This window comes from Nipponia nippon, unplaced genomic scaffold (genome assembly GCF_047370975.1).
Source record: "Nipponia nippon isolate SJK-2023a ecotype South Korea unplaced genomic scaffold, ASM4737097v1 scaffold_4, whole genome shotgun sequence".
Lineage (NCBI taxonomy): Eukaryota > Metazoa > Chordata > Aves > Pelecaniformes > Threskiornithidae > Nipponia > Nipponia nippon.
Window position 1 is genome coordinate 40,776,573 of NW_028262358.1, and position 21,076 is coordinate 40,797,648.

At 37.0% G+C, this 21,076-nt stretch overlaps 1 protein-coding gene across 2 annotated transcripts; it reads right to left on the minus strand.

Annotated features, from left to right (window-relative positions):
- Positions 1-507: 507 nt before the first annotated feature.
- On the minus strand, positions 508-20,188 carry EXO1 (exonuclease 1). Of its 2 annotated transcripts, none has more exons than XM_087775591.1 (14): positions 20,124-20,188; positions 19,317-19,490; positions 16,995-17,114; positions 15,953-16,076; positions 15,032-15,169; positions 14,600-14,812; positions 12,637-12,824; positions 11,683-11,779; positions 10,856-11,072; positions 9,575-9,830; positions 7,830-8,319; positions 7,189-7,290; positions 2,843-3,036; positions 508-919 (listed from the first exon to the last, which is right to left on the minus strand). In XM_087775591.1, the coding sequence occupies exons 2-14, from the start codon at positions 19,475-19,477 to the stop codon at positions 778-780; spliced, it is 2,442 nt and encodes an 813-aa protein (XP_087631717.1). In that variant the 5' UTR covers positions 19,478-19,490; positions 20,124-20,188; the 3' UTR covers positions 508-777. The 2 variants fall into 2 exon arrangements, with proteins under 2 accessions (XP_087631717.1, XP_087631718.1); XM_087775592.1 differs by lacking the exon at positions 20,124-20,188 and adding an exon at positions 19,930-19,995.
- Positions 20,189-21,076: the final 888 nt, after the last annotated feature.

Below are 21,076 nucleotides of genomic sequence, written 5' to 3' on the forward strand. Positions count from 1 at the left end.
TGAAGTTTGGTTTGTTGTGAGGACAATGCTTTTTTGTAACCCTTAGCTCTGAGGACCGATATTTTGTGTGTCTGTTGTTGGATAAGACTACAAATGTGGAAAGATCAGGTAAAACAGAGGAACACACTGTATTTCTTCAGAGATCATTCTATTAATCTGAGAATTTGGGGACCAAATATTTGTGATATTCCTTTCTGCAGTCCCCAAGTTATTCCCACCAATAACACAACTGTATCAAAGAGAAAGCTAACTGTTGAGAGAGCAGATCTTACCTTACAGGGAAAAGAAATAGTTATCAGAGTGTTGAAAGTATAGTGAAGGCTGTTATGAACACTGAACAGCAGTTTTACTCCTGTCTTGGAGCCAGATTAGGCTCCAGAGGAAAGAAGGAAGAGGCAAAAAAAAAATTATCAACTATGAAAAATTAAGACACAAACTTGTTCTGTTGCTGTTGTGCAAAGGCAAAGCCATAGCTGTTGTAGAAACTTGGATTGCATGTGACCTACATAAAATGCCCAGGGGCAGCTGAAAAAGGTTTGAACAAGAGTTTAGTGTGGGACTTTAAATAAGAGAACACAGGCATCTGAAGGATTTTATTCCAGTCAGTACAGAACTGTACCTTTCAATTCACGCTTTTATAAAAAAAGATGACAAATCACTAGTCAGACTAAAAAAATATAGTTGGTGTTCAAAGCATCTTTTCTATATTGATGAAATATCCAGAAGGTAAATGTTGACAATGATTAAAAATGGATCCTATTGTGCACAGCATACAGTTCATGGGAATATAGCTCTCTGAACATGACTACGGTCCAGATGATTAAAGATTTCTTCTTCTGTTTCTGGAGTAAGCTGTATATTATCTTTGATTGGAGACAATGGATCTGACTTTTTACAAGAAGGAAGTTTTTCATACTCTCTGCACAAAAAAAAGACGAAACAAGACCCAAGAATGTTATGATAGTATATGTTTCTAACCACATGCCTGTAAGAACATACGGGTTAAAACAAAGCAAGACCCCTCACCTAACTACCCACACATCTGTGAATAAGCCCAAAATAAAAAGTTATGATGGAAAGCTTTAATTTCAGTTTCAATTTCACTACAACTGAACAACTTCACTAAAAGTGATTTCAACTGTTCCAGTTATCCTGTGACAGAATGATAGCTATGGGCTTTATATCTGAAAGACTGTATGTACCCCATCCTACTTGGGGTTGTACATGCTTCCTTAACATTTAAGTCTTCTGAATAACTGTAGTTTCATATATATATCCCATGAGTCTTGACATTAGGACAGAACAGATTAGTGTCCCACATGATTTATTTGCCATCAGACAATATAATTCTTAAGAAATAAGGCTAAATTAGAAACATTTTAAAATCTAAAACCAATAAACAATACTCAGAGCTAAGTAAGTCCTGGCAGTGAAAAAAAAACCCAACACCTTTTTGTTAAATAAATTAAGAAAAGAATCCCCTAAAAGCTAATAAAGAAGTACTTTATGTACATAGAAGTAATATATACAAAAATATATATCCCCAGTATATACCCAGAAGGTACAGACCAATCAGAACTGGATGGATAAAATGTGGATGTTGGGAGCTAAGTCTTGCAACCATCAGCAGAGAAAAGGAATGGAGTGCCATCTAGGTTCACTCTGTTCTATCTGCCTGTATTCTGATAAATCAAAATATATGAATTTTCACCCTGTGAACAACCCTGGTCAGACATTCCCAATTAGAGGTCAAGCAATACATACACACATTTTCGCTTCCTCTTTGAAACTGTCATTCTTAATCCGCATCAAGAGGATAATAAAAAGTAATATTTCTAAAAATGTTAATACCGTAATTTTTTTTTTAAACAGAAATTAGTTGTATGTTTATAATAGCCTACCATAAGGCCCAAACTTACTAAAATATATTCATCTGACTTAACACATGCTCACCAATCTCACATTTATTACTCAGTGCAAAGAGAATACTTTTGTCCTACTCACATTTCATTTCAGGTTAATGAGAATAATAATTTTATTTAAATAAGACTTATTTATTCAAAGTTGAGATTGCTACTTGGAGCTGGGAAAGCTTTGCCACCAGGAGTTTTTTACCTGAGCCCATGGAAATAGTGTGAGTTAGAATACCTACACTTTTTGGTTTTGTGGTTTTTTTTTTGTTTATTTGTTTTGGTTGGGGTTTTTTTTGTTTGTTTGTTGGTTTGTTTTTTTTTAAATAATAATTATCCTTCAATTTCAAACCTTGAAGATATTTGCAGAAACTTCAAGTTAGCCAAGTCATCTGTACAAGGGAAAACAATAGCATTTTATAGTGTACAAAAATGTCTCTTGTAACCAGAGACCTCAGCTAATAGAAATATTCCATGAATTCACCATCATCTTGAAAGCAGAACAGTCCTGACAATCAGCCATCTCAAAATGTGAAAGGCACAAAGTTAGACAGAAACAACCTTGAATTAAGTTCAGCAAGTTTTATGCAGCTTTTGCATTTCGACTAAGAAATGCCTTTTTGGTATTTGATGTCAAACAATGGTAATGATTTTCATATAAATTATGTAAAACTAAATTTACTACTTCAATAAATGAATTTTAGCTGAGAGTTTTTCCTGGTTAGAAAGAAAAAAGTAATTAAAAGAGCATATTTACCACAATTCATGGTTATATCAAGCTTAGGAAATTAAAAAATGTATGTAGAAAATATCTATCTAAAGCTATTATCTTTATTGAATTGTGTGGAGGAGACATTTAGAGTCTGCTTTGAAAATTGTTTCTTTGGAAAAAAAGCATACAGGGTGCTAAGTAAAGAGTTAAAGCAACTCACCTCTTAAATTGGAAGTTTTTCCGGAGTTCACTAATGGTGGCTTGCAGTCCCAGCTTATTTTCAGCATCACAGTGATTTCTCTTCTGCACAGGTGACAGTTTCCTGCTTAATCCGCTGACTTTAGCTGGTATCAATGGCTTGAGCTTTGTTACAATACGCGATCCTATACAACCGGATTTATGTAAACCAGGAACCTGTGAGATTTTAAAATTACAGCACAAATTATTAAAATGACAACTTGTAAGCAACAGATATTATGCTGCAAAGCTTATAATCAAAAATAAAGTGCTTTACATTGTGTTGAGATAATGCAATCTGAATTGCCACAACAAGGTATATTTAGATAGCTTCTATAATCTAAAAAGCGGCATCTGAAATACATTAGACGGAACGCAGCTGTAAGAACTGGCAAACCAGTTTCCATAGGTCTTTGTATTCTAAGAGGTTGCAAATACACATTTCTTTTGAATGCAGTTTTAAAAGTCTATTGAACATTTATTTTCTCATCTGTTTACATGAGAGCACAACAAAAACTCTTCAATGTCAACTTTCAGAATTTTAAGAGAGCCTACTCTGGTATCACTTTATGTGATATCTATGACTCCGTTTTTCACAAAATCTAAGCAGAGCACAGATATCAGTATGATTACCCCAAGGATCATTAGACCTCTAGTCAGACCTTCTTATCCAGTTTCTGTACCTGGAACTCGAAAGAGCTGTGCTTGGCCAGAATATCTCTCTCAAATGCAACCAGTCCTAAGTTTGAACACATCAATTAAAAGAAAAATACATGGCTTCATTATATAATTTATTCTAGCTATTCACCACCCCTATCATTAAAAAATGTGTGCCTCATTTTCAATTCACTTATCAGTTTCCAAACACTTAATCTGTTTTTTCACATTTACAAGTACATGAAACTCATTTTGACATGACCTAATTCCTATAATTATGTCAGTCACTGTGATTTTTACATTTCATATTCTCATCCCTTACCACAATCTCTTACATTCTTGTCATTTTTCTGGGGTTAATACCAGGCTAACTGGCTGATAGCTACTCAGACTGCTGCTATCACGCTTTTTAATACTGATACAACATTGTTGATAATTTTTGCCTTCTGTAACTTCATGCACAAAAAGTAATGAGTTTATTTTAACAATAGAAGAAACACACTAAAGCCTGATCTGCAGGACTTCTTTTTCTGTGAGTAGCTTACCACATTTCATAAATTAAAAGTTTACCTGTTGCTATCTATTTAATCACTCTCTGACCTTTTGTACTATACGTGCATAATCATGCATGTAATGTACTTTTAGACAAAGTTAAAACTTTCTTTGCCAAATAAGTTCACAAGTGGCAAAAGGTCACAAACGGCCTATTCATATTTTCCATCATTTTTGTCTGCCTCACATATGCTTATCGTTTTCCCCAATTTTTTGGGAAATCGCCATTTAGAAGCACTGGAACATTTTACTGTTTGAGCCATTCTGCCATTTCTTTTGGTAGAATACGAACTACTCACAATTACCAGCTTCTAAGTGATCACTCAGTTCCAGCCTGCTAGTTTAGCTTTTGTCTGTCATTATGAGGACCAAAACATAATTATCAAAATACAATACCTACAGAAGAGATGGTGACTGCCTACAGTTGTAGGAAGCTCTTTTTTACAGTTGGGTACATAAGATTAGTTTAGGACACCTAGGTTGTAAACAATGCTCATATTTCCTATTTGGATAATGTCAAGAATAAAGCATTTTGCTCTAAATGAATCATCTTTTCTGTTCTGCTGGATCATCTTCAGAAGATGGCACAGCTCTGCCTACTTCAGGTGCTTCACTTAACTAATGCAAATAGCTCTTCCTCATCCAAGTATATGCTATTGATCACCTAACTTTTTTTTTCTTAAAATAAAAGGTGTTGGCAGCCTTTTCTTCAAAGAGAACTCATACCTCATTTCTTTCCAAAATGACATCGCATTTTGTCATCCCCACCACCACACACACTTGTTATATAGGTTTTTTTATTGAAATGTTTCTACTTGAATAGACTAAGCAGATCTTGGAATCCCAAATAAAATTTGGAAAAAAAAAAGTTTAAAATGTAGGGTAAAAATTGGAAGAAGAATACTAGGAAGAATAAAAATAAAATCCTTAAACTCCCTGTTTCATAGTATTTTGCTGTTTATCTATCAATTATCTCAGACATTTTGCAACACGTGAAGCCACCCATAATCCTACATTTACATTTGTGGTACTGAATTACATCAGAATTATAACTTAACTAACCCAAAAGTAGGCAAAACTTCATGTCGAACACCCACTAAGAAACTTAAAACCAGAGTAGATTGCTCTCTTTTCTTTTGTCAATATTAGCCCCTTTGCTGGGCTCATAGCAACTGTGGAAAATAATTAGCAGTAAAAGCCACAGCTGGAACACCATCACAGAAAAATCTACAAGGTCCTAGAGAGCTCACTATCTTACAGGGATCTGTTAGAAAAAAGCTTCTATTAGTTTTGATATTAGAATTGACTAGCTAGGCACTTCACGTTTTGGATTGGAACCATGATAAGAGTCGACAACTTCCCCAGATTGCCTCCCCCAATTATTAAATTTCTCTATAGATCAGCTATGTTACTCAGCTTACCAAAATCAGAATAATTTATGTTTTAAGTGATTGACTGCTTCTTCCCTAAATCTGGAACTCATTATTACCTTTGGTATCTTTTATTGTACTTAACATCAGCAAAGATTTCCCTTGCTTTTACACTTGCAGTAAGCAATCCTAAGGGAAAACTGAGCCAAAAGTGGTGCTCCTTATCTCTACCTTCCCTCTCTTCAATTCTGGCTACTTGTTCCAATGGTCTCACTGGTGCTACAACTCACACAAGCCTGAGAGTCTGGGTGGGCCCAAGTTCCAATATGATTGACCTTTTAGTTGTTGTTGTCAAGATAGTTTTCAGTCAGGTCAGTTTTCTGGTCCAACTCAATTTAAGTATTATTTCCAGCAGATAAAGGAAGCAGAAGAAATGCACGGCCAAGGAAATAAGTGGGAAAAATCCTCCTACTAGCCACTTGCTTTAAACTAACCCTACTGTCCTCATGGATTTTCAGCAGATTCCTAATGTCTGAAGAGGTCCAAGCATCCTGAAAAATTGTTTATATATGATGTTTATATTACCTCACTACTTCCATGCTGTGTATTCCCTAATATTTAGTATATTCATTCTCCCAATATACTTTTAAGGTGAGCAAAACATTAAGCAAAACATATTAAAGACATTCTTAAAAACAAAGTAACAAAATGCTGTATTGCAGGATGATTACATTTCATTGCTCAGTCTTGTTGAGGAGAAGTGGGCAAAATGTTAATCTAATGAATTTTTGTAATCAGGTGTTCAGGAATAAAGATGTAAATTCCAGCTTAACACAGAAGTTACTAACAATAACCACAAGATGTCACTATTATACAAAACACACAATATTCTTGTTTGGCAGAGAAGCTTATGATTTTTAGTCTGTCTATGAGAAAGAAGTTAGTAAGGGTATATATGAAAGGATGAAAGCATCTTCCTTTGACTTATGAATCTTTTGGCCAATTCTAATGACAATGCCTAAGGAGTTAGAGAACTTTTAGCTGTTAAGGTCTTAGAAGTTTTGTAAAGTAGACAAATGAGTGAAGCTCTTAGAAATGTCACAAAGACAAGGGACATAAGTTTATTCTTAGACATCTAAGAAACCACATAGAAGTCAAATTACGGGTGTCCAACCAATAAAAAAAATAAATGAAATGCAGGCTCTGAAGGAAAATTGACTGTCCTTCCATACTGATTCATTAGTGTCTAAGAAGGCTTTTAACTAAAATATTTAAACAAGAAAGGTTGACTAAAACCTTTCCAGATTTTGAAATTTAAACATGCTTTTTCTAGTCAAAGAGGAAAGAGACTGCTAAAGTAGGAGATTTATCAAGACAAGCAATGAAATGAGGTCTTATCCTGTGACTGTATCTGGATTATGAACACGACTGCAATTTGCATCATAAAACCTCTGTATTTAGCATGCCTGAGGAGAATTAAGAAGTGGTTTTTAGCCTTAGCTTGGCTTCTTATTTTATACCTGAGTGTTTAAAATCCCCAAACAAGTTGCAACTCTGATATCAATCATAGGTGGCCTGGTTACAGTTCATCTCAGCTCTGATATAGATGAACAAGAATATAGTTTTCCCTTGCCAACATGTGCATTGCTTAAGATTCTTTCATTAAAGAGTTCTAGAATGAACTAGTAGAAAGCAAAAACTGATTTTCAGAGTTTATTAGAGCTCACAGTAAAGTTAAAAGAATTCTTACCTTGGTCTTTATGATCCTATTTTTTCTGTCGGTTTGAACAGCAGAAAATACTGGAGACTGAGTACATTGATCATCAGTCAGTTTTGAACTGGACCCAGATTCCTTCAAGAGAAAATTAATTTGGTTTTAAAACAGGTTAGTTTGTGGGTTTTTTTTACACAATGTATATTTTTACACCTACACATATGTACTTTATCTACATACATGTACTTTACATACACAATGTATATTTTTACATCTACACTTGTGTACTTTATAAGGTATAATGTTTTCAGCAATTCTAAGAACTTATACAAAAACCTGGGCTTATTTTCAGCAAGCAACACTACAGTGACACACATACACTTTCTAAAAGGACTTCTTCAGGGACTAACAAAAGCAGAGAAGAGCTAGCCTACAAGGTTTTTTTATGACCCACTGTAGTGATAGCAGCAGAAAGACTGGAGACAAACTAAAACCAGAGAACAGACTTGATTTAAGCTAGTACGTCATTCTACACAACTATGTTAAGCATTGACAAATTTCACTAGCACAAGCTACATAATCTGCAAGGTATCATTTTGAAGAGAAGGCTTTGCTGCCTAATTTCTTTCATAATTTAAAGAGAGAGCAAATGCTGAAACAATGTCTACTTTTCTTACTTCTGCATCTGAACTGTTGTTAGACACTTGTGGTATTTCTGAAGACTCCAAACTGCATTCTGATGGCTCACAAGACCTTTGAGACTGTGATGACTGTTCCAGTTCTGTTAACTGGGAGGATTCTTCCTCCAGTTCACCACACACTGCCCCACTCTCTATTTGTACCCCATGAATCTGATCTTCCTGGGATACCATGCAGTTGCTTGTCTGTTGGTGAAACTGCTGTGAAAATACAGTACAAGATGGACCAGGATTTTCTGAATTATTTACAAGGCTGCTAAACCACCGGAAGCAATTTTTCTGTGTTTCTCCAAGAGGTGTAAAGACAGTCCTTGTTGTTTTTTCTGTTTCTGAAAACCGAGAAACATCTTCTGCTACTTGTTTTACTTCCTGTTTCTGGCAATCCTGCTCAACACCTTGAGTGAGTTCACTGTTGTCCTTTGCTCTACCACAATTACGCTCAAACATAATTGCATCATTGCAGAAAAACCTAAAAAAGTGAAAAAAGGTGAAGGCAAAGGAGAAGAAAGTTACTACAAATGGGTATGTCATCTCCAAAATCCAGTAGTTGTCTCTATTCATCAATTTTATTTTTGAAGTGCACTTGCAGACACAAATTATTTTGACAATGGGCAAAGTCTTAGTCCCTCATGGAGGCATTTAACAGATACCAGTAAAAAAAAAAAAAAAAGAGGGAAAAAAGCATCTGTAAACGTGTCATTCACTGACTGAAATATTAATAAGGTTCTTCATCGGAAAAAGAAACATCTAGGAATCCTACAAAATTTAAGAATATATTCATTAATTATCATAAAGCTAAACAGTAGTGAAACACTTCAGCACCTCTTATCAAGGAAACTAGAACCTATCTAGTTCTTTTCCATGCTATAGCAGCAGCATCTAAGACTAAGTACAAGTCAGAGCTTTTTAAGAAACTGAGCATTGCTTTAGAGAAGAACCTACCATCACTGCCAAGTTTTAATTTTTGATGCAACTTAACAAAACTTTCAGCTCAGGAAGGTGTGCGTTAAAGCTAAAGAACATCAATATTAAGACTGTTCTGTAAAATTACACTGCTCAAAAACATTCAACTTATTTAAGATAAAAATTACACAATAAGACACAATTGTGATAATGCTTTGTAAAACCAATTCAAGCAGCTGTGGCCAAATGCGACCAAAAAACCCATAACACACAATTAAAAAAAAAAAAAAAACTAACAAGCCCAAAGTCCTTCTTCTCAAAGTGCTGGCACGGAGATCAGAAGCATCAACTGAATAGGATGGGATAAGAATAGGTATTTGTCATACAGTCTGACCAGGTTTGGCTTTAATAAAACAAACAAAAAACCCTGTCAACATAAGTCAATGTAGTCACTCATTGCTTACATATTTGGCACAAAGCAGCTACTTTTTTTTTTTTTGAGTTATGTCATATGACTTTTACCTGGAAAAGAAATATGGCCAATTCCTAATTAATTTTGATACCCAGAGGCTAGACTGTATTGAATAGTCTCACAGTCTTCATTTCTGCCGTAAAAAATTTATATTATTTACCTCACACATAGACAGCGTGCCTAGCACAAAGCTTTCTCCATCTCAGCTCAGGACTACAGGTGCATTAATACAGTTGCATAAAAAAGGTCTGAGGTAGCATTTTTCTCATTTGCAGTATTCAGGTTATTTCAGCAACCAGAACAGCAAATAGTACTTTGCTACTTATTGAGACATGTGATGTAAGCATACCTGCTTTTTGTTCCTGGAACAATTACAGCATCCTTCTCTTTGTTTTTCCTTTGTAGAAAGGAAGCAAATTTATTTCTAACTCTGGGCAGGGAGTTAGAGCTTTCTTGAGTGACAGAATTCCCTGAAGAATCAAGGCTTTGTATTGCTGAGACACTCTTTTGTGCTTGACCATCATGATCACTCTCCTTTTTGAATTTTTTTGCTTTTGAAAAGGAATATTGGTTCAACAGATCTCCATCTGAGATTTCTTCTAAATCTAAAAACAATTTAAGCATCATTGTAGAAGCATGTTCTATAATTATCCAGTTACAAGGGAATTGAGCATAACGTACTTACTCTCACAGGCTTAAAAATATTAGTAAGGTCTGGTAGGAACATTCTTGACATTACAGTTTAGAAGTCTTTAACACAGTTGTTTTCTAGTACATAGCCTTAAAAGTAACTTTCTACGAAAAAGTAGATGGAGTGAAGGCAGAACAGCTGAAATGAAACATGTTTGTTTGCTTGTTTTGTTTTGAACACTTTGAAAGCAAAACTAGATTTGACTTAAAGGCAGGTTGCTAAACTAACGACAATTTTGATAAACCAGGGAGTAGGAAGATATCAGGTGTAACAAAGGCAAAAAAGGAGACCTAGTAGCATAATCAGAAAACAAAGGAAGCAGAGGAAGAGAAAATACTTCGCATATGAGATAGAGCACAATGGGAACAAAGTAGTGCCCCTTCCATTACAAGCCCACAGTTTATTTCAGCACATATAACTTAGGTGGTGTAGAAGACAAGATAGCACAGATTTACTAGGGAAAGTGAGAAAGTTGGAGTAAAGAATACCTATACAGGAGATACAAGCAACACAGTGTTAGAAGAGTACAGAAAACATTCTTTAAATTTTCTGTCTGGCCAAATGTCAACTCTAGGAAAAACAGGCTATTTTCATTGCTTCATAAGCCATTATAGGATGGAAATTAAAACCAAAAATATCTAAAAATAGAACAGATAGTATTAAACATGACAACTTAAAATTGAAAACAACAAAGTTTTATAGCAAATTAAAGAAAGTTAAAATCAAGTGCTGCTGAAAGTTTGCTGCCACCCTTAATCGTTACCTAGGCTTTAATATTATGGCTTGTTAGTCTTGCAGTTTGTTGAAAACAGAGAACACAGAGGCCTAACTCTTAACTTTTATTGTCTAAAATCTCATGCTATCAAGTCCAAGATAAAATTCTTTCTCTCCTCACAGTCTTCTACTGTTATTTATATACTTATTTTAATAAAAACATACCACTCCTTGGCCTTTTTGCTAAGAGCTCTTTCCCTGGAAGTTTTAGCCCTTTAACACTAATTATCTTCTCCATGCCTTTGGTTGTTGGTTTCTCTAGTAAATGCATTTTATGAGGAACAGTATCTGCATTAGAGCCAAGCTTGTAGTCTCTGCTCCAAATGGTATTTACATGATTAGTATGTCTGTCGTTCCAGCCACAACTTCTCTGCTGCACAGGCTACAAAAAAAAAAATTAAAAAGCAAGACACAGGTTCATAATTTTGCCTTCTACTTATGATTTCCTGATTTAGCATATAAGGACATTTTGACATTTGCACAACTAGTGACATACTCTACGCAAACATTTTCTTTTTTGTTCCCACATTTCTCATGTTTTTCATATAAATTTTTTCTTTCGTGTTGCCATGACTTCTTCATTCCAATATGGCCCAAGCGACTAACTGCTCATCTCAGACAAAATTAAAAGTTTGCTTTTTATTTCTATTCAGAAAACTTAATCTGGGAAAATACTTTCCTCAGAGTTATATACTTGGAAGAAATCCAAATCTCTTGAGAATTTTCTTTTTAAATCAGTTACTTCTGTCAATAGTATTAAGGAATTATCAAAAAAGTCTGAAAGTAAAACATTAAAAGTCAAATGCCAAGAAAAGTAAGATTTTAACTTGTACAAAAAATGAGAAATATGTGTGTGGGAGCATACAGTTTCTCTAATAGCAGAATAGCTTTCACTGCCACGTCAGTTGCAGATAATATTCAATCATATTTTTCCATGAATGTTCAGACCCACATCAAAATCTTAATATATAACTTCAGAACAAAGAGGTTACCTGTGCAGTGTCAGGGTTATAATTATCAATTTGTTCCATTGTATCGATATCAATGTTGCCAATGGCAATTTGAAAAGCAGTACCATCACCAAAATGTCTGTTCCCATCATATTAAAGGAAAATATCTGAATATTACATTAAATTTCAAGAAACATAGCATGAAAGTTAGACTAGCTGTTTCCCATTTTTGTGCTAAGAAGCATTGCTAGAATATTAATCAAAAGCATTAATACTGCTACTCATGGTTCAATCTTGATGCAACAGCAATTGTAATAGATCTGCAATGCATGGCAAATCACAGAAGTCAAAAGGAAAACCTTATATCATCAGCAGGAAAGTTACCATCTTTCTCCTTCTTAATTTCTCAAAATACCAGAGACTAGGTACCTTGAAGAGCAAAGCTAGTAACTACTTCAACAGTCCCCTCTCTTTCTTCATTTTCCTAATCATCCATGCTGAAATTTATGCTGCACAAATGTGGCAAAATGCTACTTGTTCTATAGGAAGAGATATCTGGTAAGACAGGAAATGCTTAGATTAGGGAATAAGTTTAACACGGATTGCAAGAACTAAACTGGCAGAGATTATAACACACTTAACACAGGCAGGAATTAAAGACAGTTGTAAAGTGACTTAAACAGTTTAAATATAACTTGTATTTAACAAGTTGTTTGCTAAAAAGAAAAAAAAATTCCATAACTTCTACCTAAAGCGATATGTCAATGATAGGTCACTGAGTTACCTCCTGTACTTTTCTTTTATTAATTAAAATCAGAGTAAAAGAGAAAAGAAGAAGAAAAAAAAAACTTTCTAAGATTGCAGAAAAGCCAGGCTTTAGTCAACAGCAGAGATGCAATGAAAAATATAAGTACACCACAAATACAATGAAAAGTGTAAGATACCACATCTGCTCACCCTTATTTCCCCACCCTGCTGTTTCAACATAAAGGATACCGTCCTGCATAAATTAGTGTTTCTGGATCAATGTCATCCCCATATGCATTCAGAGGAACTAATTTTCTGTTGACAGGATCAAAAACTAACTGATAAAGGAACGTATTATTGGCTCGTGTAAAACCCTGTATGTATTCTTCTGATACTGTTATATTCATCTTCAAGTACTGCCCCATTTTCTTAATAACCTGTCAAACAAAAAAAATGCTTAACTGTTTCATTTAAACCGGTTACACGAAAGGTTAAATACATTTCAATTATTAAGCATCTTTGCTTGTAATTAAATGTAGAATGTGTGTCCTGTTACAACAAGCAGATTCAACTTGAACAGGGGAAAGAATAAAGAAGTTTTGTACATTATTTTCCCCACATTCAAGTTGTTTACAATCACATCAATAACACAGTTCAACTCTTTATAAAATACTTCTTGTCCAATAAATAAATACAAAAATCTGAATAACAATACAGAGCATCTCCTTAAGGTATATTTGTTAAAACCAATGCATATCAAATTTTATCATTCGTATTACCAGAACACATAAGCAATACGTAGGTGTTTTTAGGGTAGAAAAAAGCAAAACTACTCAGATTTCTCCCCCCCTCGGTTACTCATCACAAAAGACTACATATTGATCTGGTAGCTCCTCCTACATATTGTTACTGCAGTGCTCTAAAAGAAGTTCCTAATAATTCATTGACCTCTACATTTTCTAGTTTCACAGAAGGCAGATTATGTTCTTTTGAAGATCAAGTTTATCATACTGCTAGAGGCAAAAGTTTCTCCTCCTCTCCAAACAAAACATCAGCTGTGTTTTGGCCACGCATCCTAAATACAGGCAAATTTACTCATGTCATTAAGAAGCAAGAGTTTGAACAGGCACTGTTGGACTACTTTCTATCTTTTGACTCACTCATGACTTTCCAACACTGTCAGAAAATAGCAGTGATGAATCACATGACAAATTACTAAGTGAAAAGTTTTTCAAATGATTAAATCCTGATATTTTGCACAAAAAGAGATACATTAAAGGAAATCATGATTTATATGGGAAAAGTTCAAAGTTCCCTTTTTACTTCTACAAGCGCCAACCAAACCAGTTGCTTTGATACCTGCTTCACACAATACAAAAGACATTTTAAAACTAAAATTCATAGTTCTTTGTGTACAGCCTGTGAGAGAAAAAAAACACTAATGCATACAAGTAACTTAAGAAAGAAGTTAGACTAGATTTAAATGATTTTCTGGATTAGATTTACCTGCCTCCGGGACAGCCGCATAAGGTATTTTTCTTATTAGCTCTTAAAAACCTCTCTTCTCCCTTACTACTATCTATACAGATGTTATACCCACTCTCTCAGCCTCTGTATCTCCTACTACTAGATTTGTTTTCATTTCATACATTGGATAAGAAAAAAACCTGCTACCTTACTTTTTGTTTTGCACCATACCAAACTTTTCTTTCATAATGTTTTTAATATATAAATGTCTGTATCCACAAGTATGTCATTAAATGCAAAAAGAGAATCACATAAGATTCCCAAATCCTGCCCCTCCCCCACACAGATAAAAGTGTACTTATGCAAAAGTAACAGAGTTCAATTAGCAGTTCTAATAACTAATCTACAAAACCAGAAGAAAGAGCAGGTAATGAGGGGGAAAAAAAAATCCAGAGCCTTACAAAAAATTAAGTCTCTCCTCCCACAGAATATGGCCTGGAAGAATTAGAACAATTCTTTATTTAAGTTTACTTAGATATTTAATGAAATATACCAAATAGCTTCAACACTTGACTAAGTTTAGCTCAGCATCTTTCTAAAGCACAGGTAAAAAAAATATTTCTTTTAGCATTTTCCTCAAAATGGAGGAGGTCAAGAACTCCTCATATTTTCAATTCAGTGTTAATTTCATATATACTGATATAGGCTCCCAAAAAGCCAACACACAAAGCGAAACCAAGTTTACCTTTATAATATCTGGATTGTTGGCCAATTTTAGTAACTTGCACGCTTTAGCTAACCCAATTCCATGAATTGACGAGAGGTAGTCACAACCAGAAAGAATACACATGTAGCGGAATTTCTCTTCTGTAAATACATTTCCAAGCTGCTTGCAGTTTCCTAGTCGAGCTTGATCTATCTCTAGTCCATTGCCAAACTTGTCAATTTTCAGAAACACCTGGAAATTAAGAGGAAGTGAAAACAATAATTTTCACCCATATAAGCTAGTTTGTTGCACTCAGTGGAAACAACAGAGGCTGAGTGCTATTCTCATCTTTTCTGTTTCCGCCATTTACTGTAGAAGAGTAAATCCATACAACACACACATTTGGCAACTTCAAACTCTGCTTTTAAGATATCAGTGAAAAGTAAAGGCTATTAGTATTTCCTTCCATACCTTTTTACATCCAAAAGCTAAAAGATCAGAGTCCTCTGTAATTATAGCTTGAACCATGCCAATCTTGTTAAGATAAGCCAACTGAGCATCAGCTTCATAAGGAGCAACAATACAATCAACTCCCCGGGCTCGTGCAGCCTGTACATAAACAAGAAGCATACAAGTACTGTGCATCAATTTTCACTAATTACTTTAAGACATCTGAAAGCATAAGAACCTCTACCTTAAAAAACTGAAACTGGGATCTTTTTAATCACACACCCATCCACCCCATTAGAGCCCAATATTTCATATTCAAAAATCAAGTTTGAAGCAGTTTAGACCTATATAGACTAGTTTACAAAACCAACCTTTCCTGTGTTGGCCTGTAACATTATGCTCACTGCATCTGACCACAGGTCCCAGCTTCAAACTCATGCAAGTTATATTTTGGAAAAAGGAAAGCAGCACCAGAACCAATGTAGCACTATTTTGATAAAGATCCTATGAGTGCAGTGGAAGGATAGCAAAAAGCTACTAGAAAGGTTTTTAAGCAGCCAAAACTTTTTCTGTGGTCTATTCTTAGGAACTAGTTAAGGGGGGAAAAAAAAAACAACAACCAAACCTGTTGAGTTTTTGTGTGGCAAATGTAAAACTGTTGATAAGTCAGTTTGTAGCAGTAAGAAAAGATGTATTTCAGTTGACACATCATCATTATTTATACAACTGGGCATAATAAACTTGAAGTGAAGTTAAAGTTTGTTAACCATGCCTAACACAATCCAATGTATGCAGGACAATTAGAGGCTAAGAAGGGGGGAATATTTTTCTTGCCTACATAGAAGAGGTAGTGGTGCAGCCATACAAAAGCAGAGTAAGACATGCTACCTGCCACGCAGATTTTTTTTAAAACTTTCAGTATCAACAGCATTGACAACTTACTTTAATAACTTCATGAGCCATAACATGGGTAACATTTACACTGCGTCCAAAACATTCCCTAGCTTCTGACAGTCTCCCTTCCTGCAACAATTGTTTCCCCTTCAGAAGACTGGCTTGACGCTTCCTGAAAGATAAATAAAAATATCCACCAACCTCAGGTTACTTTTCACTTAAAAGAACAAGTAGTGGAAATGACTAAGAGACACAGGTAGGAGAGTGGGGAAAAAAGTTGTTTTGCAGATGAACACTTCCCAAATCTGTTCTACTGCATAATTTTTTAAAACATAAGAATAACTAAGTTATTGTATTGACAAGGACGATTAGACTGGCATGTTGAAATTTATAATGTTTTCTCAGAAAACAGTGACAACTCAGGAACTGAAATCAGCAGTGTAAAAGAAGAGATGCACCCACTCTCAGGTTGCAGTAAAATAGATTTAATGGAATTTGGGAGTATCTGATACTAGATACTTATTGGTTTAGAGGACAGAAGGCATCATTTACTTAATTTCAAATATCGGAAATTGTTCTCTCCACGCTGAAGGAAGCATATGTCCCATGAGAATTTATACATAAAAACCGCTAGTGAAAAATTCTCACCGCTTCAGCAATAAGTCCCATTATATAGGGACCTGAATCCAAACCTGAAACAAGTTTACCTGACTATTTGTAAAGAAAGATGAGGAAGGTGGTGTTATTTTAAAATAAAATTATATTGGGAAGAGATATTTTTGTCCAGAGATCACGAGGGCAGGTAAACTAAAAGCCTTTAATACATTACAGGAACTAACGCTCAGAGGTTTACTTCCTTCCTCTATAAAAGTGCTTTCATTTACGAAGTACATTTCTATTTTTGGAATAAAACCTCTAAGAAGAGGTTTGTATGATTTTTAAATGTAATTTAAATGAAATAACACTACATTGCAGGGACGTTTACCAGAGATTACTGCCTAGCTGAAGTTTGAGGTTTTTCAACTTCAAAAATGAATTGTAGCGTTAAACATGCTGCTTTGCTTGCAAATCAATACAGTTCAGTACTTACTCTCGTCGGGCCTTTTCCACTTCCTTCTTAGAAGGCAGGGTACATCCATCAAATACCAAAATTGGTTTAATTCCAAATGAGAGGAGCATATCAACAAGTTTCATACAGAAAGCGACATAACTGTATGAACAATAACAGAAGTAAGAAAAGAAAGATAAACTTTACTATTAAGCACAAATCTATTGCGTGTCTTCTGTTTGCAGGAAAGGAGAACTGTAAGTTTAGGACTAAATATTGTTCAAGAATCTTAATGCGCCATATATTTCCCCAGCATCACAAAAAGAGTAAGAACACTTGAATGCTGGTTTTTTTCGCAAGAGACATGCTCCACCTCCTAACTCAGAACTGGACTGACCGCTCCCTACTCCTACACAAAATGAAATAAGAATTCAAGTACATTTCAGTTTCATTTTGCTACATTAGGATTCAACACTGCCAAAAACTTTACAAGTTAAAACATGGATCATCTTTTTAGTTTCAGCAACACAATTCATGATGGCCAGGGAAAGAGGAGGCAGACAAGCACAGCACATTATCTTTCCCTGAAGCCTTATGAGAGGCAGACTAAATGCACTTTTGTAGAGCTGCAGGTGTGATAGGGTATTAAACCTCTCTCTGTGGAACTATCCACTCTTCTCTCCAGATGGTGGATACATGCTACGGACAGACATGCAAACTTATTTTCCCATACTAACACAGGCACAGTACTGAACATATTCCAAAAGACCGGAGAGTTGCCCAAACTGTACTAACAGTGAAGACAGTGAATGGACCAGAAGGAAATCCTCCACCGCCTTCCAAGCCCATCCCTTAGTAAAATATTCGTAGGGAATTCCAGACTTTATGTATTTCCTTAGACCTCTGATCTCCTTACCTGTTATTTTTACAGGTCTGTATGAGATCATTTAATCAGCAGCACAGAACTAAAATCTAATAGCTGCTGTCAACACTAAGTGCATTACAATGACGCTCAATGAAAAAAAAAAATTTGTTTGTTTTTTCTTTTAAGCACACTGTTTAAAACAGCAAAAGCAACCTTTCCAGCAGGGGGCAGGGAGGAGAGGGAGAGTGGGACTTAGGAGCACTTAGAATCTAAGGATTTAATCACTGAAGAAACTTGATTTAGTGCTACAAAACATAAACCAAAAAATAACTGTGATTTTTGAAAGACAGGACCAAATAGGACTGTAGCTATACAATACCTCAATTCAGATGAATTTTGCAGTGTGAAAAGACTTTCTACACCACAGTTAAAGTGCCAGTCTAAGATCAGCAATCATATGTGCATGGAAACAAGATTTGGTCATAAAATATTCATGTAGTTATTCCAAAGTTTCCTATGACTCTTAATGTTTCTTCTGTCATTCAATTTCTTTCTCAACTGAAGTGTACCCTGTTTTCAGGACTCTGAGGGATCTCTACTACGTTCAAAGGCAGGTAGCAGGGTTGGATGAAACTCTACAGTTCTTCATATCAATAGAAGCAGGAGTTAAAGATTTGAACCTATTTGAAAACCACCAACTCTTTCTTGCCTCCAGTCAAACATTTAATCAAAATTGCATAAGTGAAGTTTGATCTAGACTAATCAGTGTAGCTTTATTTCTGAAAAAGATAAAGATTAATCTTCATTTAAAACTATATTCAATCTAAAACAAGAGTTCAACCCAGTTTACCAGAGATGGGCAAGAACTTATGCATATCTGATCTAAGCTCCAAAGCTGAACTTGAAATACAACCATAATTTCTGTTCATTTCCTTCCTTAGAAATATAACTGTGTAAGTGAAAAATCCATGTTACATTAGAAAAGCTACTCTTACTAAAAATAAAGTATGTTAAGCAAAAAAAAGTACACCTTATTCAGAGTACACCACATCTATGAGAATTCCTTAGTATCATTACAACTTTTGTCAAAGCAGTATTTAAAAACTTATCACTTCATAAAAATAATGTTCCTGAAAATAATACTAAATTTGAAACATACGAATTACATCTACAGAATCTCATCAGAGAGATAAGATTATAACTGAGAGCGACACATGCTGAAAAAAACCCAAACTAACTCACCTAACCACTGGTGTTTTAATAGAAAATATTTTAGAGTTTCCCTCCCAATACATACTTCAATATTTATTTTGCACAGTTGGAAAGCTATTTACTTATAGCCAACATTTCCATTTCCAAAAAGTACAACTGGGACTGAGAATTCAGAAGCAACAGTAAGAAGTGAAACGGCTTTAACTTAGATTTTAGCTCAAGAAATGTCAAGCTAGCAAAACTTTAATTTGTAAGAGGGCCGAGTACAAAACGTAACCAAGACTTACAGATCTGTTGGCTCTCCTCGGGCCAGTTTTTCAGCACAAGCGTAAGCGCCTTTGTGCAGCCAACAGTAGGTGTCCACAGCCACCGTCTGCCCTTTGTATTTCTTCACGTGGGTAGGTTCAGCAGCCTCCTTGATAAACTGGAGCAGGCCCTGAATCCCCATGATGTTGCTTAAACTGCAGTCGGGAAAATGAAAAGCGTGAGCACAAGGCTGAGTCTCGATCTTTGCACAAGGAACGTCAGGTCAGGTTGCAGACAGGGTGCTGGGCTGCAGCACAGCCACCAGAAGCTCCTGCGAGTGCCACCGCGCACCTCGCGCAGCCGAAGCTCTTTCCGCCGTCTGAAGAGATGCAAAACCTTTAAGCCAGCGATGCCCGCAGCCTGCGGGGACGGGGCTCCCCGCCGCCGGCGGGCCCGCAGAAGCCGGGGAGGGGCAGCAGGCCCCGCGCACGCCCCCCGACAGACAGCGGGGCCGGGAGGGGGCACAGGGAGCGCCAGGCACGGCCCCCCCGCCCCGCGTCAGTCAGGGGCCCAGGGGCCTCAGCGACGACCCCCGCGCCGTCCCTCTCAGCCTCCCCACGGGCGGCACGCATAAACCGTCACCGGGAACCGTACCTGTCCGGGGCCGAGAGGGCCTCAGGCAGCTCTCCCGCCTCGGGGCCACCTCCCCCATGGCGCCGTCGGCGCCTCTACCTCGGCGCGGGCCGCCGCTGCCCGGCGCGGGGAGGGCAGGGGGGAGAGAGGGGCTTGGGGGGTGGGGTGGGGAGGCGCGCGATCGCCAACCGCCGCGGAGGGCCGCGCGCCAGTACCTCGCCGGGGGAGGAAGAGGAGGGGAGGCCCGCGCGCCGGCAGATCCGCTCCGTTCGGCCGTGGCGCGCGGCAGCCGCTCAGGGCTTTCAAGCAGCGCGCGCTCAGGGCACTGGCCCCGCCCCGGCAGAGGGACTACAGCCCCCAGCATGCTCCGCGCGGGAGGGGAGGGCGGGGAGGCCGTTAGGGCGCGAGCACCACCCGCCTCAGGCGGCCCGGCCCGGCCCGGCCGCGAGGGTCGGTGCGGCGGCGAGGGAGGAGAGCGGCGGGGCTGGGGCGGTTGGCTGCGGGGCCGAACTGACTGGGGGATCCTGGTCGTGTCGGAATCGCCCTCATGTTGGGTACCGGGCGTTTTCCGGAACCTTCTGCAGCCGCAAATGGTGGGCAAAGGCCTTCTGAGGGGGCGGGACATCAAAGGCTAAACCATGAAATTCGCTGCTAGTAAAGGAAGCACAGCTAGTTCAAGTATCTGCAAATATATTAAAATACATTCAATATACTGAAATAGATTCAGTGCTGTAGCATTGAGTCAGCACGTCCCGTGCCAAATTCACTTCTGCTGTCTCTCAGTAAAGTGTAGAAAAATGGGAAAACGTTGCTTCCTTATGTTGGGAATAACGCGTGTGTGTGAAAGCATAGTGTTGGCAATACTTCCTAAGGAAAATTTTCTATAACCACTAAGTCGCTAGTGGAGAAAATTATGGTCAACGTTGCGGAAAGATCATGTCATCATAGTATTTAGCATTTATTTTCAGTTTGTTCTTTTTATCCTTGCTGTCTGCTCACAGCTGTACCTTGGCATATAGTTTTTCAGATAGTTATCAACTAAAAGAAACCCAACAGTAGTGTCAGAGAAACCATCATAGGATGTATTTGTGTCTGTTGCTTTCTTACAATATTCATATGTAAGGAAGCTAAACACCAGTAAGTAAAAGTTACTGGTCTAAGTAGAGAG